This window comes from Ceratotherium simum, chromosome 23 (genome assembly GCF_057802395.1).
Source record: "Ceratotherium simum simum isolate JZ-2026a chromosome 23, ASM5780239v1, whole genome shotgun sequence".
Taxonomy (NCBI): Eukaryota; Metazoa; Chordata; class Mammalia; order Perissodactyla; family Rhinocerotidae; genus Ceratotherium; species Ceratotherium simum.
This window is the reverse complement of record NC_141922.1, coordinates 46,457,866-46,476,639: the sequence shown is the minus strand read 5'-3', so window position 1 is coordinate 46,476,639 and position 18,774 is coordinate 46,457,866. Positions and strand designations below refer to the sequence as shown.

Below are 18,774 nucleotides of genomic sequence, written 5' to 3'. Positions count from 1 at the left end.
TTTAATCACAAGGCAGCCAAGTATGGAAATGGGAGAATGAATCTCAAATCTGCTTCCCTGAAAATAGGGACTCAGGGATATTTATGGGGTAGGGGCAAGCTGGTCTGAAATGTGGAGATAGATGATTGGAGGTGAGGAGAGGTGAGGTAATTGCACAAGTGTAGTCAGACTTCATGCCTCCTCATAGGATGCATGTTCACAAAATGGCGGTGTTGGCATGACCCGAGGGTGGAATTTTTAGCCTTTTGACATCAAAAGGTTGCTTATTGGACATCTGCGTGGGCCCAGTTGATGAGTGGGTGGTCCCAACCAGCCTGAAGTGGAGAAGGGGTTCTAATTCCTGAAAAATAGCTCAAACATCCGTTACCACAGTGACCCAGGCTTCAAGGAGATGTCATCTATAGGAACCTAGTGGGAGTCAGATAGCATATTGCCTAAAGAGCCCAGTTAACAATGCGTGGGGGAACAACTAAAAGCTACAATTGGTAATTGCAAAAAGGAAAAAATAACTTTAGTTCCTAGCTACTTAATTATCAATGGCTAACTCTTTGCTGGTTTCACAACTTGAACCTGAGAGGAACATGTGGCCAGTTTCAACATATTGTACTAAGAATACTCCATTGTTCTTGGTCTCTTTTTGAAGCTGGCCTAAAATCTATGACTGCTCAGGAAGTCACATTCTGTTGGAGCTTTATAAGAAAATGAATGTCTTGTTAATGAACTTGAGGGCCGCCAAACTTTATTTTAATTTTACGTTGTAGAGGAGGAAAAATATATTTTCCTTTTACTCTTCCAGGTTCTCAGCTGGGGCCTCTATAACAAAAGACAGATTAACAAGAGAAAAACAAACAGAAATTTATTGACGTGTATATCTCATACATACATGAGAGGAACTGAGGGATGAGTAACTCAAAAGAGGTAGTTAGAATTTGGGCTTAAATACCATCTTCACCTAAAACAAAGGAATAAGGGTGTGGGGGAGGCAAGTTATAGGAAAGTGACCAGGAAAAGTACAGAAAACAATGGTAAGGTTTGTTATGCAGATTTAAAGAGTCTCTTGTCATTTATAGTAATCCTTTCCTTCCTGGTACAGAGAGGGAGACACCTTACAAATGGAGCTTTCTTTTATAAATGTAAATTTCCCTTACAAAAGGGTAACTTGTTCTCTGTTTTCAGAGCTTCTCTGTGTCTGCTGTTTCTCAAAACAATAAACTCAAAATAATCCTTATGCCAAAGAGGCATAGTTTAGGGTGGCAAATTCTGGTCACCTACAATGTAATGCTGTATACTAAATAACATCAATGCTTTATAATAAGAGTATTCCTATCCTTATTTTCTTGATCTTAATGGCTGAAAAGTAGCTTAATATACAGAAGTACAGAATTTATTTATCTAATCCCTGTTATTGAGGTAGTTTGTGGTGTTTCACTATTATACATCGCCCCATGAGGATCTGCTTTATTTTATTTTTATTTATTTCTTTATTTATTTTTGTGAGGAAGATCAGCTCTGAGCTAACATCCATGCCAATCTTCCTCTTTTTGCTGAGGAAGACTGGCCCTGGGCTAACATCTGTGCCCATCTTCCTCTACTTTATATGGGACGCCACCACAGCGTGGCCTGACAAGCAGTGCATCGGTGTGCGCCCGGGATCTGAACCCTGGCCGCCAGCAGTGGAGCACGCGCACTTAACCACTATGCCACGGAGCCAGCCCCCAGGATCTGCTTTATTTGGATGTCATTGTCTGCGTCATTGATTATTTCATTAGAATAAATTCCTCTTACCGCCCAAGGGGGTCATCTGCCCCCTGTAAGACTTACCAATAGTCGAGGAGCAAGGTGGTAGGAGAGAGGGTTTTATTACAGCTTGCTAGCAAGGGGGAAGATGGCTGTCTAATGTCCAAAAGAACCATCTTAAAGAATAAAGACTACAGTCCGGTTATACAGGGGGCTGTTCTCTGGGTGGAGCAGACATCTTGTCTTCAGTTCCTGAAAATCTTTTGTTTTACTGGATGTCAGAGACAGGAGCAAGGCCCTCTACCCAGATCTTTCAGTGGCCATTGATGATGCTTCTCAGTACAGACTCTATGCCCAGGGGTCGTCACATTCCTAAGGAACTCAAAAGAACAAAGTTATCAACTTATAGCAGCTGGGAGGGACCATAAAATCTACAGAACATATATATCTCCTGGAGGGTGTCTATCCAGCTGGGTTAATCAGAAGTCCTTCAAAGTTAGAATATGGTGTCTCTTCTACAATATGGCTTCCCTTACATCAACCTTGTGCTGATGCAGTATCATTTTCAGTAATGAAATTACTGGATCAAATGGGTATAATATTTTTGCCAGATTTCAATCTGAAAAGTTATACCAATTAATATTTTACCTTCACCTTATCATTGTCAACTCTGATTATTACTGTTTTTAAAATTTGCCATTTTGATATGTGAAAAATAGTATCACTTGTCTGTTTAAATATGTTTCTCTGATTAAACTACTCTGGTAAAGTAGTTAATAAAGATAGTAATTTAGGCAACATGGAACTGGAAGCTGGTTCTGAATTTTTGTTACTTAGGTAATATCCTGCTCAATGATTCGTTCATTCTCAGAAAGCTTAAAACTAAAACTAAAACAAAAACACTGAGCCTGGGCCTGGAAGCAACATGACTCCAAGCTTCAGATCAAACAAAAGCCAAGACCAAAGCAACTGGAAGCTGTCAGGTGATTGGCCGAGTTACCACTTTCTGCGACACCGGGTCTACACAACAGAACCAAATCCGTGCTAGATTCTGCCTGGAGAGACTTGCTTGTTTGTGCACGCGCGGTCTAAGGAAACGCGGCCGAGTTACAAACTGACCTTTTTGCTCATATCACAAAAACAAATAGTCATCCCTCCTTTCATTGGGTGTGTTAAAAGAAGGAGGGTAGGCTGATATGGGAATGATGTTTATTCTTTCAGCTTGTTTCTCCAGTGGCAATGTGCATAAAATGCTACATTAAAGAGTTTTGTCTATGATTTCTTTTTTCATTGTGTTTTCTTGTGAGGTAAACTGTAAGCTACTTTACCTTTGCCTTGTAGGTCAAACACCAGGTGGCTTTTGGGGAAGGTGGTCTTTTGTAAATTCTCACAGTGAAATGAAATCAGATTTAGAAATATTTTTAGGTGGCTGACTTTAAATTCACATTACAGCCGGCCACTGGTATCCGCAGGGGATTGCTTCCAGGAGCCCACTGATACCAAAACCCGCGGATGCTTTAGTCCTTTAGTTGGCCCTCCTCATCCACAGGTTCTGTATCCGCAGATTCATCCAACTGTGGATTGGTTCAACGGAATCTGCAGATACGAAGGACAGACTGTACTCACTTGGTGGAAGCTGCTATGCTTTGTGCTGATAGAAAAAGAAGAAAAGTTGGTTTTGCTTTTCAATGGCACAGAGCCCTGTACTGTTAGGCTGCTAGATTAGAATGGTGCTTTGGTTCTTTGCCAGGGTTTCAATGTGAATGCTGATAATTCAATGTCAAAAATTGTGTGATCTGACCATTAGATTAAGAAATAAATTTTGCATCATGCATAGGTTACGCTGGGACATTTGGAAAGTGAGCTTTGGTGTAGTTAGGCTGAAGAATCTGATGATAAGGTAAATCTGAACTTGCCCCTGGATCATTTGGGTGGGCTGTGAAGGAGCAGAGCTGAGCTCAGCACGGAGATATAGAAGAGCAGACAAAACGGAGGCCTTGGTCATCAGGTCAAAGAACCTAGAGGAGAATGAATTTACACCTTTTGGGTATTTTTCACTCTTTGACTATGCTTCCTGCTTTTGAGTTTGCACAACTGTTATGTCCTTTTTGAAAGGTACTCAGGCTGATGAAAAAGAAAGGATGTTACTGACATTCCTTGGAACATAAATTCATTTCCAGAATATTTGAGACTCTTGCACACAATGAGCCAGTCACCACTCCTAATTGTCTCAGCTGGAACACTCATTTTTCATAAAAGAATTCAGATTTGGCCAACCAAAATGTCCATTAATTAATTTTGATAGTAGCAATGCTTCCTATCACCTTTGACAGAAAACAGCTCTGCCTTTATCCTGTTCTTAGATCACTGCAGGTTGGGGTCTCTCCCTTCTGCCGCTGTGATGATTTCTATAGTGTCTGCTTCCTGGGGGATGTCTGATTCTCTGCTCCTGAGAAAATCTAATTCTCTAGTTTGAATAGCTAAAATATCCATCACTTTGGTTGCTCTGGACTAGCAGGGGTTCTTGCCTCAGCAAAACATTTCTAGGGAGCCATTTGAATCGGGTACAGGTAGTGGTCTGTGCTCAGTTCCGCCTTGTCAGATTATAGAACAGACCCCCATTAGGTCTTAAGAAGTAGACATGGCATAATACTTTTCCTTTTTCTATATCTAGCAGGCAGAGCACGTGCCACCAATGCCAGCTAAACTTAGATGGTTAGGCCACTTTTTCTCTTCTAGCTGAAAACTGTTCACCAGCTTCTTCAGGTGAGGGGCTCTTCAGAAGTGTTAAACTGTGCTAAAGCTTTCCGCTGGTCCTTTGAGTGCCTCTCCCAGAATTTCTGGGGTCTGCATATGCAAAGGGAGCCACTGGAGCACTGTCATGACCCCTCCATATTCCTAAGGAAAGAGGATAGAATTGGGCCTAATTCATCTTTTTATTTAGCCTTCCTAAATCCCTTCACATGTAATGTTTTACTTTTCCTTCATTCTTCAAGTCTTATCTCTAAATTCACATACTTCTAATAAAACTTTCTTTTAAAATTATGGCCATTTCTTAATGAATTTGAAGTACTACACATTCTTCTTCAGTTATGTATTGGGTAAAAATTAGTTTTTTCTCTGAGTTAACCTTTATCTCTGGTGATTTCATTAGGGCCCATATAATCAGGTAGACACTAATTGATCTGTCTTTTCTTTTCCTTAGAAAGAGGCAACAGGGGAAAGAACTTTAGAATCCAGGAAGCTTAGATTCAGATCCTAGCTCTAGCCGTGACTACATGACCAAGGATCTCTGACTTCCAGTTGCCTTTCCATAAAGTGGTGATAACGATGCCTATTGGGGTTCATTCCTGAAATGAAATGCCTGGAACATAGTGGATGTTCATTAGATGGAAGCTGTTGTCTTTGGACTAGTAATGAATACTTGGATATAACAAATTAGAGATTTTTAAAAAGTGCTGTATAAGTGCTATATAGTAATGCTTTTCCCCTGTAGAGGACTCTTAATCAGATAAATAAATCTAAATAATAAAACAAAGTTATATCTCTTTTTTGCAACTTATAAATAAAGATGACTTCAAAATTTATAAAACTTTAAAAAATAAATACATCTGCTGTTAATGAGGGTTGGTCAACAGAATTAAAGAAATGTTACGTTTTTTAGTTTATTTTTATTTAAAAATATTTCCGTCTATTCAGCTCACCACCCCCCAGCAGTTATCAACCCATATAATAAATTATAAACAGTGTTGCAATATATTTAAACATAAGCAGAAGCAATAATATTACAAAAGTCACTTCTGTCTTGGGACCCTGGCTCACCAGTTAAATCATTTTATTCATGTTGTTCTTGAGATTCAAGTATTTGACTGATGATAGTTGATTCCCCACACAGATAAGAGGGAAAAGTTTAATTCTTCTCTAGAATAAAAATAAATTACTTTTTTAAATTGAGAAAAAATGACGTATCATTTTATTAGAAAGGATATTTTCCCCAAAAGGCATAATAAAAATTACAAAAAATCCTAATTCATATTAGCACAGATGGATTTCTTTGAGATGGCACCAGTGTCTCAGCCTGTAGCAGCCTATGATAAATTTGGCAGAGCTAGTTTCACTGGCATGGCTTTATATGAGTACTGTTCTAAATAATTATGTACTATTCTGTACATTAAACTCAAGACCACAAGGCAAGTTTGGCAATATAGTCAATTACCCTTTTTGGAAGTTTTAATTTCCTTCCTCAAAAATGAAGAGTTTCAGAACTGGAAAACAATTTCATTCCCACCCCCACCCCCGAAGTACAAGCAAAGCAGTTTTCTAGTTTGGACACCCCTGAAGGCTGCAAAACAGGAACTGAGAATGTTAACAAAATGGGATAGAAACGTCAGTAGGAAATCAGAGCCAATGAAACATTTTCTTTTATAGAGAATGAGATCAGAATTAAATATGTACAAATGAGGTTTATATGTGGAGAACAAATCTACTTTGAAGACGTAGGCCCTCTGGGATTTCTGAATCAAGAACACGCTTTGGTGGTTTATGAAAGCCCACATTTTCTCTGCAGTTATTTTGACATTTCTATTGTGAATTGCAGGGATGTTCAATACACCTTGAAAAATGGACAGAATAAATTGAAGGAAGAGAAAAGGAATGTTCATCTGCAGCTTGATTCAATCAGTGATGCAGGGGATAGAAAATGGGGCAGGTTTAATAAGGATACGCAACAATTATATGGGAATTTGTAACAAGGGTTACTTTAAAATTCTAAATCAGAAGGCAAATATTTTTGCAACTCAACCATCTTGGGCTAAGCTCTCACCATCCCCCACAATTCACTGAAAAATGCATCACCACAAAATCCAGTGCTCAAGTAATTCAAATTAAACTTATTTTTCTAAACAAGGGATGGCTGGGTGCCACCTGGGCTTTGGCACACTTGGTTGTGCGTTTGGTCCAAGTGGGTTTTGTGTACCCATGTTGTTTCTAACCGTTTAACATACCATACTTCCCCTAGATCACATTTTGGTCTGAGACTTAATTTATTCCTTAAAGCAATAGTGAATGAATTTATTCCCAGTGTGAGAAGCAGTTATTGACCAGAAATTTGCATATACTGTAAAAAATAATAGAACGTTGTGGTTTCTTTTTGGGGTTTTGTTTGTACTCACGGAAACACAGCCTTGGGTTGAGAGATCAGTTTAATAGTTCTCTTGTTTCTCTATTTGTTTATGCTACTTTAGGAAGTAGAGGGATTAGGGGGACTTGATCTTAACAATACACATTCTAAAATGTTTGATGATATAATGATAAGTAGACAAAGTTTCCAGGAGATGTCAAATTCTTAAGAACGAAGAGAACTTGTACCAGCATCAATTTTGGAAAGATCAAAGATGGCTTTAGAGGTTCCTGAGCGGGAATCTAGATCTGCTTAGAGGTGAGATTCAAATATAATCAAGTTGAAAGCAAGCTGGGGCAGGGAGAGGGAATGTCTGGGCAGTTGTAGCTCATGTTGAAATGCCCCAAGGATGTTAAAGCTGCCTTAAAGAACAAAAGCCAGGGCCCACTCTCCCAAAGTGGGAGAGTTGGACTAAATGGGAGGCTTCAAAACCAGAAATGTTCAACAGAATAATCTGGGAAGATTTTACAAGCTACACATGGATGAGAAGAGATTAGTATGCTTCCTTGATTTGGGAACCACTAGAATAGATTTACTCAGCAAATATTTATTGACCACCTTGTAGGCATTGAGGATGCAGTTGGGAAACATCCCTGGTTCCCATGGAGTTTTATTGAAATACTGAGGAGAGATGCCAATTAGGGTGGGAGAAGACAAATTTGTGAACAAGATAATCTCAGATAGTGGTAATGAAGGAGACCAGGTAGTGTAATTGAAGGTGGGTAATGTGATAGAGTGAAGAGGAAATGATAATGCTCACCTTGTATTAAGTGGGAAATTAAACGAGTCACTGCATATACGATGGCTAGCCTAGTGCCTGGAAATGTTAGTTTGCCCTCTTCTAGAAAGTGATGAAGTTTAAACAATCTCTCCCATTCTTTCTACTCCAATCTGCCCTCTGCCCATCTGCTTGTGGTAGAGAAAATATGAAAATTCCACTTTGTTCAGGGTGGAGAGAATGAATTATGGTGAATGCACTGTATAGATACAAGTAGTCTTTCACCAAATATGTATATGTTAGGAAAAATAGTCATGGTCCCTGTACTTACAGTTTATAGAATCAATTTGGAAGGCTTTATTGCTTCCCTTGTACCCATATGATTCTGCTGCTGATGTTGAAGGCACAAGGCTGGGGATGGGAAGAGTTTGTTTGCCTGAGAAGCAGCCAGGTGCCATTGAATCCCACCACTAAAGACCAAAATCAAAGACTCCATTCTTCATGGTAGTATCCCCTTCAAAGGGGTGGCATCTCCCCTCCATAGCTCAAGGAAAAAGGAAGCACCAGGAAGTTTAGAAAAATCATTTGATGGACTGAAAGAAAAGAATAATGAGTGAGGCATTGGTAAAATGGTGAAAATGTTGGTCTAGGGATTCAAGGAACCTGTGTAACAGTCTTGACTGTCACTCACAAGCTGAGTCACCTGGGGCAAGCCACTAATCTTTGGAGCCTTGGGTTGTACATCTATAGAATGAGTGCGTGCAGCCAGTTGATGTCTAAGTTCTTTCTGGCTCTGACAAGTATCTTCTTCTAAATATTGGCTTTGTTGAAATCCTTACCACAGCTATCCACCATGCCTGTTTATCTATCATAGATTCTTAAACAGTTGGCCATCCCTCTTAATGGTACTAATCGTTGATTAACTGTTACTAAAAGCTTTCTGTTTAGTTTAATTTTGTGTTTTAAAATACTTCCATCTTGTTTAACTTGAAGAGGAGGGAATTTACTGGGATATATATATATGATTCCAGAGGCAAAAACTCTGAGTCCCCTTTGCCCTATATCAGAGGGCTGCCATAATAAACTGCCATAGACTGGGTGGCTTAAACAACAGAAATTCATTTTCTCACAGTTCTGGAGGCTGGAAGTCAAAGACCAAGGTGCCAGCAGGGTTGGTTTCCTCTGAGGGCTCTCTCCTTGGCTTGCAGATGCCCACCTCTTGCTGCCTCTTCTCATGGTGGTCCCACTGTGCATGCACATCCCTGGTCCTAGTCTCCTCTTCTTATGAGGACACCAGTCGGATTGGACTAGGGCCCACCCTAATTGCCTCATTTTGACTTATCTCTTTAGAGGCCCTATCTCCAGAAATAGTCACATTATGAGGTACTAGGGATTAGGGCTTGAACATCTGAATTTTAGGGGAATACAATTGAGTCTGTAATACCCTCTTTGAGTTGTCTCAGAAGTGAGAAGGATTTGACTTAGTAACTGTGTTAGTGTCCTGTGGCTACTGTAACAAATTACCATAAACTTGGTGACTTAAGACATAGGAATTTTTTCTCACATTTTTGGAGACCAGAAGTCCAAAATCACGGTGTCATCAAAGCCATGCTCCCTCTGGAAGTTCTAGGGGAGAATCCTTTCTTGTCTCTTTGGGCTACTGGTGGCTCCAGGCATTCCCTGGCTTGTGACTGCATCACACCAAACTCGGCCTCGGTCTCTGCATGGACTTCCCCTCTGTTTTAGTGTCTTCTCCTGTTCTGTCTCTTATAAGGGCACTTGTCATTGGATTTGAGATGTATGTCTGTGTACAGATTATGTCAAATGTGTTTTCAGACCAAAGCCTGAACATGGGAGCAAGCAAGCAGAAATGTAACCATTTTTTCTGGAGCTAGTCCTGGTTTTGTGGTTGATGACTGACTCAAAGTCATTTATTTGGAATTAAAACTCATAGATTGCAGATTAGTACTTTATACCTTCTGTGAAGTAGCATGCTGACAGATTTATTAAAGTTTGCTGATAGCACTATCACTCTTGTTTCTCTAGTGAAACAAAAACCTCTTGTTACAGGTTCTTAATACAAAGATAGCACAGGAATGATAAATAATATTAAAGGGATTGCATGTTCTCTTTGGCATAGAAATATGTATTAGAATATTCTGTGTGGTCCCTTTATTGATAGTTCTTTAAAAATATGCTCATCATTGATACTGAAGAATTGTCAATGATATTGTACACTTAAAATATTAAAATCATTTTTTCTGTCATGGAGATTTCATTAAAGCAAAACCTAGAGCAACTAGAATGCTGGTGAAAGAGCTATTTTGGTTGATAGAATTTTCTGGTTAATTGAGTATTGAGCAGAAAGTCCATTTAGTTTTTAACACGTGTTAATATTTCTAAACATTTAAGATCTTTCTGTTTGCCTCCCAAAGTTTAGCAGAGTGGACATCATTTAGATTTTTCTCCGTGCACAGGTGTTTCTATGCAGGGCCCTGTTTAGAACTTCAGTAACAGTGGTTCAGTGAGAAACTACTGAATGGGTACGACCCCAGAGACTATTGAATGGGTATGACCTCCTTTGTTTTTTTTCTTAACTAAATCCTGAATATAAGTTTTTTTGGGGTTTGGATTTTGCTTCATTCTTATAAAAGGGAAGTTTTAAAAAGTCTGATTATTTGAATCAGATAGGATATATCAAAGATGGATTTCTTGAAATTTACTGCAAAAGTAGCTCTAATATTTAGCTCAGTGCCTTGCACATACTAGAACCTCAATAAACATGTTGAATAAATTAATAAATGATAACTACAAATCCTCTTAATATGATATAGCCCAAGCATTGATAGTGAGAAAAGAAGAGTCTGGGTCCTTCTTTTTCTTGTCCTTCTGCTTATTCAGGGTAAAAGCTACTCCTGTTTACCGATTTATTGTTACTATTACTGTGTGAGACCCAAGTATTCATTCATTCAACAATATCTGTTGACTGCCTATTATCTGCCAGACAGTGTTCTAGGAGTTGAGAATCCATCAGTGAAAAAAAAAATTATAAAGAATGGACAAATCAGATAAAAACACATTATATAAATGAATTGTGTGTGTAAATGTTCATTAAGTGCTTCAGAAGGCTCCCCTCCAAAGAAAACAACATGAAGCAAAATGTACTTTGGACAGGCTATTTTCATTCTTTGAAATATCTCAAAATGGGTTTGTTTACACATATTGATATTTTTAGTTTTGTATCGTTATAATAAACGGTCAATTTAAAGAACTAGTATTATAGTCTCAAAATGAGCTAAACTCCTGTTTTATTAAGCAGATCGCTCAGTTCTGATGAAATAGCTTACTTATTTATCCATACAAACATAAACTCTCTTTGCTTTTCTGAGATCTGGGAAGCGAATGATGATCCTCAATAGGAATTTTTATCTGCCGGAGCTTAGTGTGTGATAGCATCCTCAGATGACTGGATTTATACCAGAAATGAGAGACTTCCATGTGTGCTTAGGATGCCTGGACCTATATTAAATGAGCCAATGGAATTATGTGTGTGTGCACATTCCCATCCCCATCCCCATCTCTGTGTCCATGTGCCATCCATCTCCTTAGCTGCGACTGCTCTATGTGGGTCCACATGACAGTCATTAGGCTGACACTCCTCACCAGCCTACTTTTCCATTGTGTTCCTCATGCTGGTTGTAACAAGCCTCTGCCAACCCCCAGGTTCTTCTGGAGCATCTTGTGAGGTGTGCGTTACTCTACACCTTGTAGTTTAATCCAGGCAGACAATAAAAACCCTGGGGGATTTTCTCGTTCCTTTCATTCTGGGGTGGTCATTTCTATTACTGCAAACACATGTTCTCAAAATGCACAGTACAGCAAATTTGGTATGGCTTGGGAATTTTGCATATTTCCTCCCCTTCTTATACTGGCATACTTATAATACCATGGATAAAACAGAAGGAATAATTCTCTAAGTGCTCTAAAACGTTTGTATATTTGGTTTTTTTCCTGACAAGTCATCTGAATGATATTCTCAATTTTATCCTTGCAACATGACAAACCATCAGAAAGCTATGCATTTGGACAAAATTTTCTTGACATCCTTCTAACCCCATTCCCTATAAAATATATTTCGCTGAGTAGCGTTTTGGATTTTTGTCCTGGGTTTTGAGTAAGGAGTAACTGTAAGAAGTGGAATCTGTTGCTTCACTTCCTGTCGGAATTCTGTGAACAATTATCATCCACAACATAGAGAGACAGGAAGGAAAAATATTATCTGCATTTCAGATAACTATGATATTTTAGTACCTAATTTTCTTTTCAAGTAGTATGGCATAAAAATAGAATACTGTGAAAAAGATAACGAGTAAAGCTATCTGACTCTTAATTTATTCCTTAATGCATCTGATTACGCAAGAGGGGTTTTTTGTTGTTTTTTTTAACTGTGTGGACAAAGGGGATTCTGGATTACCTACATTACGCTGATCCCTTTCACCCAGCGAAGCTTCATTTCAACTGAGTACATTTTCTTTGTTTGAAAGAGTTACAGTGTTGACGATAATGTTCAATGTATAGAATTCGGGTTTGGATAGTCTGATCTCCAGGAAGAGATCAGATCCTTCCTGATCTCTGGAGGAGATGGGTTGAATCCTTTGATTGGGAAACCTACTGAGCAGAATGTTAAGAGATGCTAAGGAACATAGTCTATATAAGTTCTTTTGACCTAATACTTTTAGCTGTGGTCAAATTATATTTGAGATGCTAAAAAGAAAGGGTGAAGAACACCAATAAGTTGGGCTACTATAAGAATAGCCTGTGTACTGAAGTAAAAACTAGTTTTTATCCCCTGAAACTAGAGTTGAGACATCTGCAGTGGACAAATAGAAATGAGGCTCAGATTCAGCATGTTCCAAGAGAAAGAGGAGATAAGAGACATGTTGAAGATAAGCAGTTAAGGCCTATTTAAAACCTTTAAAATTATATAAATAATATACATTTATATGAGAGAATATGGAAAATACAGATAAGCACAAACATCTTACACAGAGCTATTAATGTCCCAAATATATCCATAGATATCTCTATTAGTTAGCTAGGACTGCCATAACTAATACCAATGACTGGGTGCCTTCAACAATACAAATTTATTTCTCACAGTCTTGGTGGCTAGAAGTCCAAGATCAAGGTGTTGGTAGGTTTGATTTCGTCCGAGGCCTCTCTTCTTGGCTTGCAGGTGGCAGCCTTCTCACTGTGTCTTTCTCGTCTGTGTCCTAATCTCTTTTTATATGGACACCAGTCTTAGTGGATTAGGGACCACCCAAATGACCACATTTAATCTTAATTACCTCTTTAAAGCCCTATCTCATTCTGAGGTACTGGGGGTTAGGACTTCAACATATGAATTTGGGAGGCACACAATTCAGCCCATAACAGTATCAAATCATATATGTTTGAAATCTGTTTTTCCCACTTAGTACCACAACAGGAATGCCTTTTCATGTCAATAAATATACATATTGTCTAAAATTGTGTTAACGGATGTGGACAATTCTATTGTGTATGTGACCTAGTGAAGTGAACCTAGTCCCTTGCTGCAGTACTTAAATGATTTCAATTTCTTTTTTGCTGTTTTAAACAATGCTTCAGTGAATATCCTATAGTGAGGTCTTGTCACTTGAGCTTAATTATGTTTATAGCTTAATTTTCCTAAAGTGTAGCTGCTGAGGCAAAGGATAGAACATTTCAAAGTTTGTGATATGTTTTAACAGATCACAAAAAGATTGTATCAAATTATACTCACATGGGCAGTATAGAAGAATTCCCATTTCTTCCCCCAAATTTCACCAACACTGAGTATTATCATTCAAAAATCATTAATAGTTTGATTAAAGGAAAATGCTGTTTTATTATTGTTTGAATTTACATTTCTTTGATTACTAGGGTGGTTGAGTCTTTATTAATATGTTTATTGACCATTTGTATTTCTTTTGTTAATAGTGTATTTGTGTCTCTGCCCATTTTAAAATAATGTCTACATTTTCTATGACTTCACTTTATTATATTTAACCCCTTTTCATCTAGAATTTATTTTATTTTGCTTGATTTTATTTCGAACATGGTATATTGGATAATCTTTTCTATAACACAACTGTTATATGATTCTGGGTTTTGTTTTACAATTTTTCTTATATATTTTTATACTAGTGTCATGTTATTTTAATTGGTATCATATGTATATATATATGTAGTATAAACCCATCAATATTCTTTTCTTTTAAAATTTTCTTAGCTATTCTTGTGCACTTAAATTATGTATGAATTTGAGTGTCACTGTGTTAATTTTCCAGACAATAAAATTACAGTTGGGTTTCTTTATATCAAACATTCATGGAGAAGAAGGATTGGATTTAGGCTAGTTATTTTTCCCCTTTGCCACTCAATTTAGGGTTCTTTAAAATCTCACCCTATTTTTTTTGTGAGTAGGTCAGATGCTGATGTAATTATCAACAAGATCCTAAGTTGTTGAGCAAAATGTTATTGACACTTAGTTGAATAAATACAGGCTTTCAGTTTTAGAAAGGGTTTTCATTTTATTCTTTTTTTTTGACATTACTCTGACATTTATCCTACTTCTGCCAAGTCAGATTTTCCCAAGTTACCAATATTGAGTGTCTGATATAAATGATTTATACTTTGTTCCTAGTTTCAAGCAAATTTTTTGATGTAGGCATAATTTCAAATAGACGCCTACTTTTTTTGTGTGTGTGAGGAAGATCAGCCCTGTGCTAACATCTGCCAATCCTCCTCTTTTTTTGCTGAGGAAGACTGGCCCGGGGCTAACATCCATGCCCATCTTCCTCCACTTTATATGGGACGCCGCCACAGCATGGCTTGCCAAGCGGTGCTTCAGCGTGCACCCGGGATCCGAACCGGTGAACCCTGAGCCTTCGCAGCGGAGCGCGTGCACTTAACAGCTTGTGCCACCGGGCCAGCCCCAAGACTTGCCTACTTTTAAAGAGTAGTTTTTCAGGAAGTCATACACTCTTTTCTTCACATTGTATGCTCTAAGTTTTACAAACATGCTCTTTAGGCAGAACATTTTCCCCAGACTCCTTCCCCTACTTCCTGCATGATTGATAACCTGGCTGATTCCTGTTTATCTTCTTTGGGAAGGGCTCCCCTGACCACTGACACCTCTAAGACACACAGACTTCAGGTGCCCCTTCCCTGTCCATAGCATCTTACTGCACTAATTTATTGCTTTAATTAGCAATTCCTGCACTAGACTATAAGCTCCATGAATACTGAGGCTTATCTAAATTGTTCACCATTGTAGACCTAGAACCGAGCATAGTGTTGGAGTAAAGTATGTGGCAATAAACAAATAAACGAAATACTGAATGACTGAGAACATAGTAATATTTTACATTAAGCCAAATATCTGATCTCAGTTAAATACCAGCTCTGAACTCCTTCGTGTGTGGCTTGTACATGTGTAGGTTTGATTTGGGGGTTTGAGGAAGAATGGTGAGGTACAAAGGAGCCTATAGTCTCCTCACTGCTCTTCATGATGAATCTGCACGTAACTAATGACTTTTAGCATCTCTGCCCATTGAGTGTCTGGGAAGGAGCTGGAAGAGTCATTCTCTGTAGTAGTGCCCTTATGTAGGAAGGAGTAAAGCTGAGTTAGATGGAAGAATCAAGGGAAAGCAATTTTATACATGCAAATGAATTAGAGCTTTGCTCTACGTCAGCACTGATGTAGACAGCCCCACCTTTCCTTTCCCTACCCCTTAAGGTATTTTTGCAAAACATCACTGAGTTCATTTGGGCCCAGATTTCGATGTTGTCATATTACAGGTGACCTGAATTTATGTGTGTCTCTCTTCCTCACTGTAGATCTATGCATATGTCTTTGAGAACATCAAGTCTGTCCAATTGGAGGCTCTGCTCCTATCCTTGCTGAGCATCGTGGTGCTTGTTCTGGTTAAAGAGCTGAATGAACAGTTTAAAAGGAAAATTAAAGTTGTTCTTCCTGTCGATTTAGTTTTGGTAAGTATGATATCAACATTTAGCATTCTGCCCTATGATGCTCTCCAGTTGTTGGAGGTAACCTGCAGAGGCTCACTATATTGTCTATAGTAACCCAAAGCTACTTCTGTCTCTCATTAGAGTAGGGCTAATTTGCGTGGCTATACATTAATGTAATAACAGGAAACATTTTGAGTCAATAATTTAGAAAAGGAGGCAGACATGTTTTCAATCTACACAGCATTTCTCATATGCTTGTAATTTTTTTACATAAATAAGAGAACATATAGCCTAAGATTTTCAATAAGGAGACATTTCTAAGGGTAAAACTCAAAAGATCTCTGGCTTGATTCTTCCTAAAACAATATAAAGTGATACCACGTCCTATTGATATGGCATCTGTATGATATGCATAGAAATATTATTAATTGACAAATTTCTCTTAATGATTGGTAGATTTGTTGACACTTGTGTTACTGACCTAAAATTGCTTTATTAAAAGGATACTCATGATTTTCATTGGCCAGGGCTGGTTCTCTAAGACATTTTTTTGTTGTACCTGGCAAAGTAATAAATTATACTTTGCTCCTAAGGCAAATAGAATTTAAAAAAATATGTTTTTAAATTTTCAGAGCCTCTAATGGGAACTCTTAACTAAACAGAGCGTTAAGTTGAAAATGAAATGTTAATGCAACCACAATCTGCTAACTTACTTATCATTAATTGGCTTTAGTTTTTTAATGGTTTTTGGGTTATAAATGTATACAACAAGTGGTGTCTAAATAATTTTACCTATTGAAATATCCTTTCATGCTGTTGAAATAGTGTAGATTTATATAAATATATAAGGCTAGCACATTGGAAAGTGTCTCTGAGGGATATGACTCATTTCTGTAGGACTAAGATGGGTGGCCTCTCTCCATAGCTAGGCCTTGTATGACTCTATACTCTTGATAATTTGTGGAGATACATGTAACACATATGATATATATAATATATGTGTGTGTGTGCATATTTCAAATAAGCCGTAAAAGGGGAGGATACCATGATTATTAGTTTTCACAGAAACATACCATTTATTCCAATGTCCTATAGGTATTAAGAAATGCTTATTATATCTTGCGAAGCTTTATTACATAAGTTTCATAAAACCAAATATTGAAAATAACCTTAGGGAAGAAGGTCCTTGAGCTAGTAATAAAACAGTTGCTTATTCCTTGCAAAAATAGTAAGAATTATCCCTACAGCAAAAGAAAAGGTAATCCTTATGCATTGTTGCCCCCTAATATTTGAAAGACCCAAGGCAAAAGTACTAATGCTGGCCCAAATACTTAAAAGTTATAGATCAAATGTTAAATAAAATAGCTTCTGTTTTGCTACCTTGACTAAAATACCTTAGTGATTACCTTGAAAGCCAGGTTAGAATAAAGAATTCTCCTACTCCTTTGAGTTCTTCCAGAATGTGGCAGCATGGGAAAAGCCAGGCCCTTGGCCTGCCCCTTCTCTTCCCACTCCAGCTGTATCCCACCCACCAGGGATTTAAACGTACATGTGTGGATACCCTGCCCCAGTGTCCAAGCTCCAAACACATCCCCACGCTTCCACCACAACTGTCCCTTGGCCTTCTCTTGGGCCGCACTGGGAGGATGGACCTGGGGCAGATACCCTGGAAGCTTGGGGCCATTTGGGCAGGAAATTATAGGTTCCTGAGAATCCAGAGTGTGGTCCAGAAAGAGGGGTACCGGTTTCATCCCCTTGCCCCTACAAAGCTCCCAAATTGTGGAGAGGGCTATAGTTGAGGAGGCCAGATTAGGACCCTAAAGCAGTGGGCCTGCCTGGGGCAGATCCCCTGTTGCCCAGGTCTAAGGGCAGTGCCAGCCTTATACACACATATGATATTGAAATAATACTGAAGAGGAACCAATGACTCGACTGATAAAGGGAGTTTAATTATGTTAAAGAAATACAGTGAGGAAGTAAGACACTGTCTGAAAGACTAATTCAGTAACTTAGGTTACTTAATTTTAATATTGGCTATGTGTATTGGACCTCATGGATTCTTCCATTTTCAATAAGGATCTAGTATGTTATGACCATGGTATATTTTCTTTCACAACTCACAATATTTTCTTACCTCATATAAATATTTCATGAAAATTATTAGCAATTAAAATTTATTAAGTGGCTTAGGAATTTTTGAATATATTAATACTTCCGATTCTAGCCTGAATTAACTACTATTATCTTCTTTAGAAAATACCATTGTATCACAATATTTATAAAGTTTAACAGTTTAATCTGTACTGTTTTGTTGCCTTTTTAAAAAATCCTCAAGAGTGTTTTGCTTTTTAAGTCCATTTTCTGTTTTAAAAATCTCTGCAAATTCGGTTAAATATCATTACAGAGAACAGAAATACACAGAAAGGGAAAAAAACTCTACAAAATGATATTATTGGGCATTAATTATTAGATATTCTTTATTTTGCTGGTGAGATGTCATTATACCATTTTTCTGTCCATGTATATGTTAAATTTGTACTTTAAATAGATAATTGGTATCTCTCTTGTAACAAGAAAGATGTAGTGTAAACAGTTCCAAACGGATACCTTACTGATACCATAACCACGTGAAATTTCCAGTACCTATTAAAATTAGCAGAAGAATTAAAGGAGAATACGAAAATAGTTGGAAAACATTGGAGTGGAATGGCTGGTAAAACAAAGGCTGAACTGGGTTCTGAACATGCATTTTAAAGGTGATTATGGCTACAGGCAGAGAACATATGACCTTGCTTGTCATGTATCTTATATAACAGGGTGGAGGGCACCGGAGACTCCATAGAGGTGTTTGAAAAGCATTGAGCCCAACATGTTATTAACTAGCATATTTTACTCCAAGAAATAGTAAAAGCTCAAAATTCAAAAACATTCAAGGAGATTGTAAATCATCAATAATAGGAATATTGATGCATAATCTCAAACTCTTGAGGAGTTGCTGTCATGGAGAGAAAATGTGCTGTGTTATAAAGCATCCCTTCATGTCACAAAAGACAAGTTTTAGGTTGGAATGTGGTATCTGCACACACACACACACACTCTCTCTCTC

General features: G+C 37.9%; 1 protein-coding gene across 3 annotated transcripts in view; it reads left to right on the top strand.

The window, feature by feature from the left end:
• SLC26A7 (solute carrier family 26 member 7) overlaps positions 1 to 18,774 on the top strand; it is a 139,370-nt gene that overhangs the window by 68,906 nt on the left and 51,690 nt on the right. For all 3 annotated transcript variants that reach the window (XM_087447684.1, XM_087447683.1, XM_004431160.3), the window contains one exon: positions 15,537 to 15,689. In XM_087447684.1, coding sequence (XP_087303810.1) covers positions 15,537 to 15,689 — 153 coding nt within the window. The remainder of the gene's footprint in view (positions 1 to 15,536; positions 15,690 to 18,774) is intronic.